Source organism: Aedes albopictus, chromosome 2, assembly GCF_035046485.1.
Source record: "Aedes albopictus strain Foshan chromosome 2, AalbF5, whole genome shotgun sequence".
NCBI lineage: Eukaryota > Metazoa > Arthropoda > Insecta > Diptera > Culicidae > Aedes > Aedes albopictus.
Window position 1 is genome coordinate 251,808,791 of NC_085137.1, and position 15,083 is coordinate 251,823,873.

Here is a 15,083-nt window from a genome sequence, read left to right on the forward strand (position 1 = left end):
TTTCATTGAATCGGATTTTAGATATTTAATGCAAACGATGTCACGGTATTCGGAATAAAGTACATTTAGAGCAAGCGAAATTTGGTCACAACAACTATGCGAACGAAACAGGAATGAACATTTTTGCAAGCGAAACGAAATGTGAGACATTACACTAGTGCTGGATTATTTTCGGGTTGAACGAGTTTCAAAATTATGGGGTCCGAACGTTGGTCAGTCAGTGGGGTGGAGGTTGGGTCCAGTCAGTGTAAGTGGATGTTGCGGTTCTGTGTTTATGATAGGAAACAATTTAATGAATAACAGGATCATGTAAGTTATTTTACCCAATGCATGTTAAACGCAATTGATTTTGTTCCAGGCAATCGACATTTATTTGACTGTTTATTTGGATAGGTGTCTTTATTAGAGAGATTTGCAACCCGAGGCTGGTTCATCTCTTAGTATGACTCTTTGTGAATTCTTTAAATACCATCAAAAGACGAACCAGCCAAAGGGTTGAAGTGAAGATAAATCAATCAAATTTAAATACCATAGCGAGGCCGTCCCATCTGCTTAGCAAGGTGCTCCAAACTTCAATTTTCTCAAAATGAAGAATGTTTATTTTTTTATATTAAAAGTGAGCACGAACGATTACAATATGAACGGGATCAATCAGTCGCTTTTTTTAATAGGATGAGTTTGAAAGCGTCAGAATACTAATGGTAAAGGGATCCTATGTGCTGTTTGTTGAGAAAATTTGTATTTTTTTTGCAAATAAACTTTTTTTTGGACCTTTTTTTTATTTTGTTTTTGTATTTGTTGTCAACATTAAAACGAATAGAAAATATTATCTGTTTTCAATATTAAATCAGGATCATGTCTCTAGATTTAATTTTATATATTTTGTTATTCTTTATAACACCAATTTACAAAAAAAAAAAAACGAAAGTCATGAACTTCTACCAACGTTAAAAAATTTTGATGCTTAATTATGTTCTGCTATCAAGATCGTGCTTCAAAAAATTTTAATTAAAATCGTTTTTAAGTTTTTTTTCTGAAAATCGAATTCTACAGTTTTCAAAAATATGGAATTTACTAAAATTCAAATATATTGCGTTTCAGTCAACGAATTTTCAATCTTTTTGCATTAATAGAAAGCTGGATATACACTCCCGTTCAAAAGTTTGGGGTCATCCCTCCAAAACATGTCATTTTTTTAGGCCCTTATCTCCGCCAATTTGCGTCCGATTTCAAAACCCTAGGTTTCATTCAAAAGATAATAAGTCAAAGAAATTTTAACATGATTTAAAAGAAACTTTTTCAAAAAAATTGTATGTAAACTTAACCCAAAGTTGCCAAATTTTCTAAAAAATGAATATAAACTTACGGCAGTGTCGTTGAAAGTTGGGTCGACCAAATTTTAAGATGAGAGCGGTAATATGACCCATTTTCTATTAGCTTTCAACTGCTTTTTACAGAACTTAGCTAAAAAATCTAAAAAAAAGTTAAATTAATCCTTGATGTCATCGACCAAAAGTTTGGGGTCACTTTCGTAAAACATGGAAAAGTGATTTGGTGATATCTTCGTCATCTATAGTTCAATTTTAATTATTTTTGGCTCATTTCAAAGATAATTAACTAAATTTACGTTTGATGTCTTCAACTTAACGTATTTATCGATTTTTGTATATAAAAATGTTATGTAAAGTTAGCACATTTTACCACGCTTCAAAAAATGAGGCAACTTTACGTTAAGTTTTAGTATGTAAATTTCAAAAAATATGTCTGGTTCAATGTCTATGCAGTAAGTATCATTCATTTTGTTTCAAATAAGCCAAGAAGAATTAAAATTGAATGAAAGATGACAAAGATATCAACAAATCACTTTTCCATGTTTTACGATAGTGACCCCAAACTTTTGGCCGATACAGCATTTTGAGGGGTGACCCCAAACTTTTGGTCGATGACATCAAGGATTAATTTACTTAATAACTTTTTTTCTAGATTTTTTAGCTAAGTTCTGTAAAAAGCAGTTGAAAGCTAATAGAAAATGGGTCATATTACCGCTCTCATCTTAAAATTTGGTCGACCCAACTTCCAGCGACACTGCCGTAAGTTTATATTCATTTTTTAGAAAATTTGGCAAATTTGGGTTAAGTTTACATACAAAATTTTTTGAAAAAGTTTCTTTTAAATCATGTTCAAAGTTTCTTTGACTTATTATCTTTTGAATGAAACCTAAGGTTTTGAAATCGGACGCAAATTGGCGGAGATATGGGCCTGAAAAAAATAACATGTTTTGGGGGGGGAGGGGTGACCCCAAACTTTTGAACGGGAGTGTAATAGGGGTACTCACTAAACAGATTAAATTGCTGCGTAAGCCACGATTTTCTGCTTATTTGAAATGTTTCATGATTTTGCGAATGAAATAATCAAAGATTGCCTTGGTGATCGCGCCGTTTAATCAGTTTAATCAGTTTACGCTGTTAAGTGAATCCCCCTAATATGTTTCGATCATCTGAACATTATTTTTGTATCAAATTAGTGGGATTCGAGATATTGATGATTATATATTTTAATTGGCCAATCTCCTTAAATTGAGCAAAATTTCAAAAAAATAAAAAATAATGAAGATTTGTATTTTTTCAGAAAAAAACATTTGAAAAATTCTTTCTTAATTTACATTTGAAACATTATAATAGCTACAGTAAAAATTTCAGCTCAATCGGAGCATTGTTTACGAAAATAGAAATGTATGAAGGGAGCAATTTTGCTTAAAAATGGTTCTGTCACATTCGCCAGAAAACCATTCGCCCGAATTCCAAACGCCCAAAAAGACCAAAATTACCAAACGACTAAATGCCATACAGTCGAATATAGTTTGGCAGAATTATGATTAAACCTAAGTTCTGTTTCTTGCGGTGCTCATGTATATGACTTAAAAGTATGGTCCAAGGACCGGTCGACTCAACCGAATTGCTAATTTCTTTCCATTCAGATTATCAACTGAAAGTAACTGCAAGCATTTTCGTGCTTTCTTTGAACAGTCTAAGATCTAAGACTTATACTGTTACAGACATTTTCGGCAATATAGCTGCGGAAATTTTGATTAGAATTTTCCCTTCTTATGTTAATAGGCTGTTTTTTCTCCCTGGATTTAAATTGAATTTGATGTCATTTTTTTTTTAAATCGTTTAGAAGTTTAGGACAGCTTAAGACAGAAATCATGACAAAGCAGAAAAAAAATTGTCAAGAAATTGCATGTAATCGTTCTGGCGGATGACTTTCGGTCGAATGGTCTTTTTGGGCGAATGTTTTATTCACGCGAATGGTTTTGGGGCGAATGTGACAGAATCCTTAAAAATAGAACGAAATTCGATTTTAAATCGACAGTCTTGTATGGAAAGTCGAAAAAAATCTGCTCTACTGTATTTTTTTTCCTTCACGTTTTCGAACTCAGGGCATGATTGTACACTAAAAAGCTTACCGAGTTCAAAAAAGCTGTAAACTAGTGTAATGATATGATATTGTATGTCTGTATTACCACAGAGAACAGACATCCAAGTCCAGTTCCGAAATTGTGTAAGGAATTTAACGGCCATTTGAAATCGGCAACACAAGTGGCAACATCATGGCGCTGCAATCGGTTAATTCCCCATACTAATTTAATTCACCACTTGAAATGTTTCAATTCACCACTGACTGTGGCAATTTGGCGTTTGGCGGCGTCAGCGTTTTTATCGTGTATTGGTTTGCAACCATACTCAAGTGAAGATTCAAATCCTTACACAACTTTCTGAATGAAATTCGTTCTAGCCTGGATGTCTGTTCTCTGTGGTATTACAGTACTCATAATTGAATTGTACTATTACTAGGCTTCAATACATCATACCTATACTATTTTATTGCTAAAACTACAATTAACAGTCAAATGTTGATTGCTTGCAACAACAGTCATACTCATACATTACCCACTTTTGGCATGTGAGCAATTCCAAGCAACAGCATCCAAATTAAGGAAATTTTTTAATTCATGATTTTCTATTGAACTGAAACTTTGCACAGTTTTTCAGTTCCATCTAAATCGCCATTTTTCGATATCAAATTTTTATTTTGAATCACGACTAACTTTTCGAAAGGGTGTATGTGAAAATGGTTCAATAATATTCTAAAATCTGTACAGCCAAAATGGTTCGTTCGATTGCTATGAATTTTTCAGCAAAGTTAGATAACTAAATGGTGATTCCTATGAAAATATACACTGTGAAAAAAACATCTTTTTTAACATTAAAAATATCATTTTTGTCACAAAAACTCAAATATCTCAAAACCCTATCTTTTTACCAACGCAATTTTTTTAGGGAAGACGGTCCATTGTATTAGCAATCTACCATAAAAATTTGGTGATGGTAAACTAATAAACAAAAAAAGTTATAACATTTCAAACATTTCACAATTTTCACATTTGGTAAATATTTTTTTCTGTGTAAATTATTTCGGTCAGAAATCGCAGTTTGATGCTGATTGTATTGTTCAGCAAAGTTAGATAACTAAATGGTGATTCCTAAGAAAATATACACTGTGAAAAAAAATCTTTTAACATTAAAAAATATCATTTTTGTCACAAAAACTCAAATATTTCAAAACCCTATCTTTTTACCAACGCAATTTTTTTAGGGAAAACGGTCCATTGTATTAGCAATCTACCATAAAAATTTGGTGATGATAAACTAATAAACAAAAAAGTTATGACAATTCAAACATTTCACAATTTTCACATTTAGTAATAATTTTTTTTTAGTGTAAATTAGGCTAATACAAATTTCGATTTTCTCTTATGTCACCGCCCCCTCGGAAAATTTTGGTCGGAATTCAACATTTTGAGGGGGGCACAAATAAAATGTTCAAGAAAATCAACAAATTTAAGGTGTAATTCGAGTTCCACAGAAACTTTCTTAATAAATCCGATGAGTTTATCTATGTTGCCTAATTGTTTGGATATTTTTCCATCGAATACATTTATTATTTATCATCCTCCCCCTTAACGAGTCAACGAGCGCTGTGACAAAAGAAGAAAATGAGATTTGTTCCTGCCTTTATTTCGGCCGGAAATCGCAGCTTGATGCTGATTTTATTGTTAATGGCCTTGCGTGAGTAAAACAAGCTGTTTTTATTATGTATTATGTATATTATATGTACAGTAATGTTCCGATTTTATCACGCCCTCCGCGCATTAGTCGTTTATTCATTATTTGCTGTTACATTTGAGGACAAGTTTTCCCTCTTCTTCAAAATGAATGTTGAAAGCGTGTTTTGCAACGTTAAAAATATTGAAATGGGTATAGATGTTGAAGTATATATCAAAGCATTTTTGAAAAGGGGCGTGATTAATTGTTTAAACTGATGTCGCTGATGGTACGGTGACATGACTCTCTGCACTTAGCACTTCTGGCAATTTCTCAGTTGTTGTCGTTTTCGAACTTCCTACGCCCTGCTTTACCGATGATATACAGATGGCTCGTTTGTCAAAGTCTAGACGGCAGGACGTGCAAATGCGTAAATTTGGATTCAATTTGGGCATAACCAGTCTCTTTCAGATTATCTATGGTGCTTTCGGTGAGATTTCGTAACTCCTTTGATCATTTTTTTTTTCATCAAACGGTCTACAAGAGAGAGTTGAGTTGAAGACCTTTGAGAAAGCGACTGTTCATGTTGTTCGTTAGATTATAATAAACAAAATCACTTATTAGTTTTAACTGACTAGTTTGGTGTTGTTTGCTTGGCTGAAGAAAAAATTTACTATTTAATATCCATAGCGGTAGTATTCTTTTTTTTTTGCTTTTTCGTGAGCATTGTCATGGTATGTATACAGACAAACAAACGTAACACTGACGAAATTTTCATTGACCACGCCTTTAACGATCATTTTGAATCTTGGTTGTGGCTTTCATAACCAGAAGAGTGCCCATCATTTTTCTTTGCGTTTGACGTTTCACACTAGCGCCTTCTGATGACGATATTGCACATCGCAGTATTTCGTGAAACATTTCCACCAGGTGGGGGTAGTGTGAACTGGGCGATGGATTTTCACGTGGTAGGTAACTCTCATGCATGTGTTGTTGTTGAAGTTACTCGCATTCTTCCGATCATAAAGTCTGTTCTCTAAGAGGTATTTTTTTGAAGATAAACTAGACGTATACGCGTATATAAAACTTTTATTATACAGCTTTTGTCTTAAAAATAAGTTTAATTCCATTTTTCTTATAATCAACAGCTTTTCAACACTATCAAGGGATTTTTTCACCAGTCACGTACAATAAAAAGTATGACACTCTCAATATTTTTGATCAAAACACTGGATCGCGTCTAAGTTTCAAATAGATACTATAGAAATTATGAATAATCAAACAAAAGTATTATGAAAACAACTTGTTTAATTCAGGCGGTAGCCTTTACAATAAAATCAGCATCAAAAAATAATTCTCAAAATAATTTACACAGAAAAAAATTTTTTTTTGTTACTAAATGTAAAAATTGTGAAATGTTTGAAATGTCATAACTTTTTTTTGTTTATCAGTTTACCATCACCAAAATTTTATGGTAGATAGCTGATATAAAGGGCCATTTCCCCTAAAAAATTAACGTTGGTAAAAAGATAGGGTTTTGAGATATTTGAGTTTTTGTGACAAAAATCATATTTTTTTAAGTAAAAAAATAATTTTTTTACAGTGTATATTTTCTAAGGAATCATCATTTAGTTATCTAACTTTGCTGAAAAATTCATAACAATCGAAAAATCCGTTTTTGCTGTACAGCTTTTAGAATATTTTTGAGCTGTTTTAGCATACACCCTTCTGAAAAGTTAGTCGTGAGTGAATATGAAGGTTTGATATCGAAAAATGACGATTTAGATGAAATTGAAAAACTGTGCAAAGTTTCAGATATTTTTGAAATGGTCGCTCAGGATCGACTGACATGACTCCGTGGAATTCCTCATGTACCCTCTGGTTTGCATTTTTTTTAATGCTATGTCTACGGATAAACATTAAGGGCGAATGGGACGGTCGAGGAAATATCCGCCATTGCTCTATTGCTACTAAGATGGTAATCTCAGATTCTACTACATATTATGGAACAAAAACTTATTACTGTGTATGCTCACTTGCAATACATATGCTGATTATTTTTCAGCAAACTGCTAGAATGACAACAGCGGATTTCACGCGTTTCAAGGGCGTTACCGAGGATTTAATGGGCGTTCCTGGGAGTTTCAGAGACATCATAGTATGTCAGTGATGTGTCGGGGGTATTCAGAGCGGTTACATTTCGTTTCAGGGGATTTCGAGTTGTTTAACGAGTATTCCATGTGGTTTCAAATGCGTTTCAGGTGATTTAAGGGGTGAGGTGCGTGAAATTAAGAAAAAGTTTGAATTACATAGGGGAGACTGGGGAGACTTGATCCCTTTTTCTTAATTTACCTGAAACTTTAAGAAAAAACACAAAACTAGATCCGATTTCCGTACAAAATAGCAGGTTAACATGTATTGCAAATTATTACACAGCAGAAGGCCTTTAAATTATTGTTAAAGTTTTCAAAACTGTGTTTTTATGGAGGCATGTCTTATGATGTATTTTTCAAACATGGGTGACACTTGATCCCCCTTTCAGCACATGGTTTATTTAAGGGAAAATCATTCCAGAGTCTTCCTATTCATTTTCTTTTCGAGTTTTCTTGTATTTTCGATGAATATGGAGTGTTTGAAATTGTAAGATTTCCTTAAATTTTTAAGGATATGCCGTATTTTCAAAATGGGGAGACTTGATCCCCCTTTTTTTGGTTTGTACTAAAGTTATAATTATCTGACAAATTTTATCGTTGAATAGACTAGAATTCCAAGTAAATAGAAGCTTCCGAATAGAATTTTATTTTTCACATGTATAATGTGTGTGTAATCGTCGAGGGATCAAGTCTCCCCATGTCACTGTTGTGTATACTAAGCCGAATTAATTTAAATATGTTAACAACAGCCTTATTTGGATAAATAAGTTTGAAAATATTTTATTTAATCTATGTACTGTGAAATTTTGACACGATTTGGTTCAATTTTCACAAAGTTATTGAGATTTTTCGGAATCGCCTAAAAGATTTCTGAAGGACTGAAAACAAATCATCAGCCGTTAAAAAATAATGCAATGTACAATCGAAATCACTTGTAGCCAAAACATAGTCGTTTGTCCAGGAGTAGTTTTGGAAAAATTATGCTAGAAGAAAAATGTTTTTGATTCCGAGCAAATATGGGGGGAACAAGTCTCCCCAGGGATCAAGTCTCCTCAGTCTCCCCTACTTTTACATGTAGACATATTTTTAATGTGTAAAATCAGCTTGAGAACATAAAAAAGGACTAATTATCAAAGTTATAGCAATTTCTGTAAAACGTGTTTTTTTTTCAAAGAGGCTTACCGTGACTATGATTACAGTCCAACGGCTCAACTGAAAGCGTAAATCCAAAACAAAAACTTTACTAGAGGACCTTGGACGATCGGAATAACAAAAAGATGTTTATTTTGCAAACGGGAACGATTTTTCTCAAAAAAGTCACTTTTTTCAGCTAAAAAAAATATCAAAAGATCATAACACTGATGTGAATTTTTTTACGAAAAATATTGATCGTTCAAGGACACGACACATAAATAGCGAACACTAAAAAATGGCTGACAACTGATTCCGCAATCGTAGTCACCGCATCAACGTTTTTGGTAAAACACGATTCCGAAATAATCGCGTTTATAGCTTCAAATAACTACATTCTTAGTCAAAATAATACGATTAGATGTAATTATCATTAAAAATTTATAAATCATGACATATTGGTGTTTATGATTTCATACAGAATTGATTCGTTTTATTTTGTCTTGTGCGAATAAAACTAGTATGTAAAGGGATTAAAACAACAACTCTTCTTCCATTTATTCAAACACACATAATATCGTTTCTAGCATAACATGTGAAAAGGGCCTAAATGCTTTTTGTAAACAAATCTTCGGGCTGTCGGTAAATGGTTCAGATATTCGTGGGTACATTTGGGCCCTACAGCGATCGAAACATGTTTGTTTACAAAAAGCACTTAGGCCCTTTTCACATGTTATGCTAAATTTCTCCTTATAAGAGGTCTCCTTTCTTTTACTTTATTTTTTTGTTTATATGCATTCACGTTTTTCTTACCGTATTTGAACCTGAGAAGTTACAAATATTATTGAAATATTTTCATATAATACACTTTTATTTATGTCAACTCACAAAACCGTCATATTTTCTTCAATTATTTCAACAAAAACTATGCTAAACAAATCTAATACTCAATGCAATACAATTCTTCAAGAAAATATTTCATCAAAATCGTTAAAAAATGGCTGAGTACTAAATATTTCGATTTTTTCTTTGAATATTGGGCTTTACGCCCTTTAAAAGGGTGTTACTCAAAAATGGGCCCTACGATTTTTTTCAAATTTTGTCCAGACATGCAGGATAATCATAGAAAACGAATGGTGGGCACCGATTGGATGGAGATTTTTATTTTATAATAACGGTCTGGGGAGCACCGTGTACGCGCTCATAAGGGAGCGAGGCGCAAAACGCTATATGTTTGTTTCTACTGTTTGGATCTCTATGAAAATTCGACAGAGCATTCTTAGGAACCCATACTTTAAGATAAAAAAATAAAAAAAAAAAATTTTTCGACCTGTACAGAAACCTCTTGAGGGGTTTTCAGAAAAAATTCAACATGCTGTAACTTTTCATAGAGTGCATCAAAAAATCTCAAATTTTGACTGCTTATCAAACTGTTATATGTGCATCATTGCTACAAATTTGGGCTCGATTGAATAACTTTTAGCGAAGTTAGAACCGTTCAAGTAAAACACTATTTTTTAGACACATTTTTGAGCTGTCATATCTCGGAAACCAGTGAACCGAATTGAATGATTTTTTTAACGTTTATCAACAATATATTGATACTTAATACAACGTTATAAAATGAAATTTTTTTTCACGGCGAATTAAGTTATACCGGGTTGAAATTTTTACTCATATAGAAGAAAATTAGTTTAATTTACAATACCACTCAAAAATTACTAAATGTGTTCTTACTTTAAACTAAATTGGCTCTAATATATCTGATTAAAGATAACTTGAGAACAGAAGTGGAAAATCTTTGGACATCAACACTATAATTTATTGACATTGACGTAAAAAAATTACACTTTTTCGAGAAAAATCCAAAAAGTGTCTATCCATGATAACTTTTTTCAACGATCAAAAAGTGTCCATGGTTTAATAGTTTGTGAAGCATTTGTATATTGTTAGTGTACGTTCAAAATTTCATTCAATTCGGTTCACTGGTTTCCGAGATATTACAGCTCAAAAATGAGTTGTCTTAAAAATAGTGTTTTACCCGAACGGTTCAAACTTTGCGAAAGATTAATCAATCGAGCCCAAATTTGTACCAATGATGCACATATAATAGGTTGACAAACAGTCAAAATTTGAGATTTTTTGATGCACTCTATGAAAAGTTATAGCATGTTAAACTTTTTGTGAGAGAAAAAAATGTTGCCTATCCCAAACATTTTGGCCATCCCCTGTAGATCGATGAGATTTGAATTACCTTATGACAACTAAATTGCCGTGTCATTAATTGGCTCGGTAGCTTAGTTGGGGTCTCCAGTCAGCCTAGTAGTTAAGGCTGTGGATCGCCAATCCGGAGACGGCGGGTTCCATTCCCGTTCCAGTCGGGAAAATTTTCTCGACTCCCTGGGCATAGTGTGTCATTGTCCTTGATTCACAATGTACAAATTCATGCAATGGCAGGCAAAGATAGCCCTTCAATTAATAACTGCGGAAGTGCTGAAAGAACACTAAGTTGAAGCGTGGCAGGTCAAGTCCCAGTGGGGACGTAGTGCCATAAAGAAGAAGAAGAAGAAGAAGCATGATTGGTAAAGCATTTGTCTAGCGAATTAAGGTCGTGAGTCCAATTTAAGCATCTGTACATATGTACGTTGAGTTATTTGAAAATCATATTAGATTGAGATTAGACGTTTATGGAAAAGACAAATTTCAGTACTAACTGTTAAACAAATGGCGAATCTCCCATTTATGTAACTAAAGGATTGTTTGAAAGTTGTTATTTTGTATTAATATACTGCTAAATTTATATTTTCTTTTTTATATTCTGCATCCTATCTATGCAAACCAGAGTGATACGTAACGATAACTTATTTTCGCATATTAACAGCAGGGCTTCAATAGAAACATGATATGTATGAAAGTACTTAAAAAGTGAATAAACTACATGCAAAAAGGGGAAAACATGTTCGACAGACAGTTAGAAGCGAAAGTGCACAAAAATTTAAAGTTAGTACTTAATGTGAAAGAAAACGGAGAAACTGGCAAAACGAGAACGAATGGCAAAAAGTGATAATTCAAAACTGCTCGTGTTCCTAATTAGTCGCAATGCATGGCGGGGGGTGGTAGGGGGTGAAATGCGCAATGCACTAGAAAACCCGAGTGCGCTGCTTCAGTTAGTGCAACGCGGAAATCATTCTCCGATCGGTTAGTCGTCGTCAGGGGGTGTGTTGGGTCGTGTCGTCGAGGGCAGGGGAATGGCAAGAAGACAAATTTGTGTCTGCGTCGGTCTGTTTTGGGTTCGCTTCGTTATTTTCGACAAAAGTTACTGTGCAATATCCTATGACCTACTTTTTTCACGCTTCTCGTTGTTGAGAATCCGTCACCGCGACGATAATTATCACCCTGTGAAAAATGACAGCGAGAAAGCGGGAAAAGTTTAGTTTTAGTTCACTACGTCAGCAGGTTAGCGATTTTTTTTTCTGGCGTTTATTTTCTGGTGGCGCTAAATTAATGAGCGTGGGAAAGTGTGTTTTCTAGATATAGGTATAGAGAAGTATTTGAGGTTGGTGATTGGTGGTGTTGCGCTGGCGCTTGTGAGGTGTCATGGTGGTGGGTGTGAGAGAGGTGGTGATAATGAGGCTGCCTCTGACTAGTCTAGAGAAACCACAAAATTAACGATGTCGGTCGAGTGGAGAAAGGTGATTACTTACTTGGTGGGATCGGAGGGTGCCGAAGTTGTCGCGACCCCGGTAGTTGTCACGAGCGCTGTAGCCATCAGGCTGGAACTTGGAAAGAAAAAATGCTCTCATCATGATTTGTTACATTTAAGTAAGTACATATGGTTCTACAAATAAAATTGAAATATTTAATATACGAAAAACTAAACATGAAGATTCATGGAAATTTAGCCGGACAACAGATTGTTATGTGTTTTAAATATTTAGTTGAAGAATACTTGAGTCGACATGTGCAGGGACAAGGACGGGAGGATTGAAAGGTGGAAGCAGCACTTCAATGCACATCTAAACGTCGTGGAGCCGTATGTATGCAGTGCAGCAGAGGACAGACACGATTCAACTCCCACGCTGAGGGAAGTTTATGATGACATTCATTGGCCACCTGTCTGCATCGGTTGATAAGTTAGAATCTGGGTAACTGAACAGCAGCAGCTATCGGAAAGGAAAGGCTGTTATTCTCTTGAAAAATACCTTATAAAATAGCCGAAACGTCGGATTAAGCAAAACTCATTGTTTTGAGTTAAGAAGATAGAGAAAGCCAGTTTTTCAAAATTTAAACTAGGCCAACATCGAACATATGCTTGAAATCTCGAGTAAATCTCTAGCTAGCAGAACCCATTAGGTGAGTGATGCGAAGTACATTGATGTTGTGGACCACTACTGTTAAACATGTTAGATAGTTGAGGGCTTTGCTAGATTTGTGGAAAGATGTAGCGCATCCCGAGCAGAAGAAAATATCAACAGCATAATAAAATATGTTATTTCGGCTTAATAACTGTATAATAGAACCAGTAATTTTTATGTTATTAGCATAACATATTATGTTATAAACTTATCTGTCATAAGCGGCAAAATAACAAATATCATAACAAAAAAATGTTCCTGGAAGACTATTTCAATAACATGTTTTGTTAGACCAATCACAACTTAATAACAGGTAATTTGTGAACCTGTTGTTGTTGTGTTCTACAGTAGAATAATAACTAAACTTGTTCTACAACAAAATATATTATTCAAATGTTATCTTGTGAATATATCCCAATAACTTGAACATAACAAAATAATATTGCCCAACAAAACATGTTATTAAAAAGATATATTTTGATAAGTTAACAATAACAATCTATGATATAAAAACAGTCTATGTGATTCTGTTGTTATCAATTTGCTATTCTCCTCTGCTCGGGATAACAATCTGTTGTTCGTCAAATTAACTTTTCAGCGCACGCGCTGTTGTAAAAAGTACAACATCACCAAAAAACCTCGCTCGTTGTATACAACGCGAGCGCTGTGCAGTTTCGGTTGCTTGATGGCGCGCGTCCTCAAAGGTTAATAGCCCTTTGGGCTCATACTTGTTAATAGTTAACTTACTTTCACACTTTTAATGATATTTCCAAAGTTTCATCACATACCTGGAAAAGTGTTTCCGAATTGACACCGTGGTGGTGACCCATCGGTTTCCTTAACGTATTTTTTGGCGAATGCTGCATCTTGTTCTGACTAGATGGCTGAGGTAATAGTACGGGTTCGGCGTAGGTCACTTCTTCGACCTGTGGAAGGAGCTTCGGCTCGGTTTGTATCCTATAGGGGAAAACATAATCAAACAAAATTCGATTTAGATCCCATTCCAAAAAATCGTGCTCCTTCACCGCCACGAAACACTTACCGGTTAACGTTCTGTCGCTGTTCGAAGTACTCGTACTCCGTGTCCGGGTACGGCAGATTGTCGTCTTCGTCCTTGTGGCACCGTCGGCCGCAGAAGTACCCGGTGATGAATCCCACCAGCAGGGCGAATATGGCACCAGCCAGAACGGCCATAACCAGCGTTTCCACCGTGTATTGAGCATTTATCAGATCGGGAGTTATTTGCGGCCCTTTGTCGTCGTAGCCGCTCTTGTCTTGCATTATGCTGATCATGTCGTTTCCGGGCTGATCTTTGCTCGGCCGTTGAGGGTCGTAGTCGATGTCTCCTGTAGAATATGGCATCCATTATTTGAAAATTGGATAATCTTTCAGTGATGAAAAAGGATTGTACAGAGGAATTCCACGGGGTCATGTCAGTCGATCCTGAGCGACCATTTCAAAAATATCTGAAACTTTGCACAGTTTTTCAATTTCATCTAAATCGCCATTTTTCGATATTAAACCTTCATATTCTCTCACGACTAACTTTTCAAAAGGGTGTATGCGAAAATAGTTCAAAAATATTCTAAAAGCTGTACAGCAAAAACGGATTGTTCGATTGTTATGAATTTTTCAGCAAAGTTAGATAACTAAATGATGATTCCTTAGAAAATATACACTGTAAAACATTTATTTTTTTACTTTAAAAAAATATGATCTTTGTCACAAAAACTAAAATATCTCAAAACCCTATCTTTTTACCAACGTCAATTTTTTAGGGGAAATGGCCCATTATATCAGCTATCTACCATAAAATTTTGGTGATGGTAAACTGATAAACAAAAAAGTTATGACATTTCAAACACTTCACAATTTCAACATTTAGTAACAAAAAAAAATTTTTTTTCTGTGTAAATTATTTCGAGAATTATATTTTGATGCTGATTTTATTGTAAAAGCTACCGCCTGAATTAAACAAGTTGTTTTCATGATATTTTTGTTTGATTATTCATAATTACTATTTGAAACTTAGACGCGATCCAGTCTTGTGATCAAAAATACGCGTATACGTCTAGTTTATCTGCAAAAAAAATACCTCTTAGAGAACATACTTTATGATCGGAAGAATGCGAGTAACTTCAACAACAACAAATGCATGAGAGGTACATACCACAGACAAACAGACGAAACGCCTAGAACAATTTTCGTGAAAATCCATCGCCCAGTTCACACTACCACCACCTGGTGGAAGTGTTTCACGAAACACTGCGTTGTGCAATATCGTCATCAGAAGGCGCTAGTGTGAAACGTCAAACGCAAAGAAAAACGATGGGCACTCT

The 15,083-nt window shown here is 34.5% G+C and overlaps 1 protein-coding gene across 6 annotated transcripts in view; it reads right to left on the reverse strand.

Annotated features, from left to right (window-relative positions):
* Nucleotides 1–15,083, reverse strand: part of LOC115258949 (semaphorin-1A) — a 629,606-nt gene that overhangs the window by 14,375 nt on the left and 600,148 nt on the right. For 2 of the 6 annotated variants that reach the window (XM_062851520.1, XM_062851521.1), the window contains exons 15-18: nt 13,787–14,090; nt 13,533–13,701; nt 12,094–12,168; nt 11,732–11,785 (exon numbers count right to left, since the gene is read on the reverse strand). In XM_062851520.1, coding sequence (XP_062707504.1) covers nt 11,732–11,785; nt 12,094–12,168; nt 13,533–13,701; nt 13,787–14,090 — 602 coding nt within the window. The remainder of the gene's footprint in view (nt 1–11,731; nt 11,786–12,093; nt 12,169–13,532; nt 13,702–13,786; nt 14,091–15,083) is intronic. The other 4 variants (XM_062851523.1, XM_062851524.1, XM_062851522.1 and 1 more) reach the window with 3 other exon arrangements.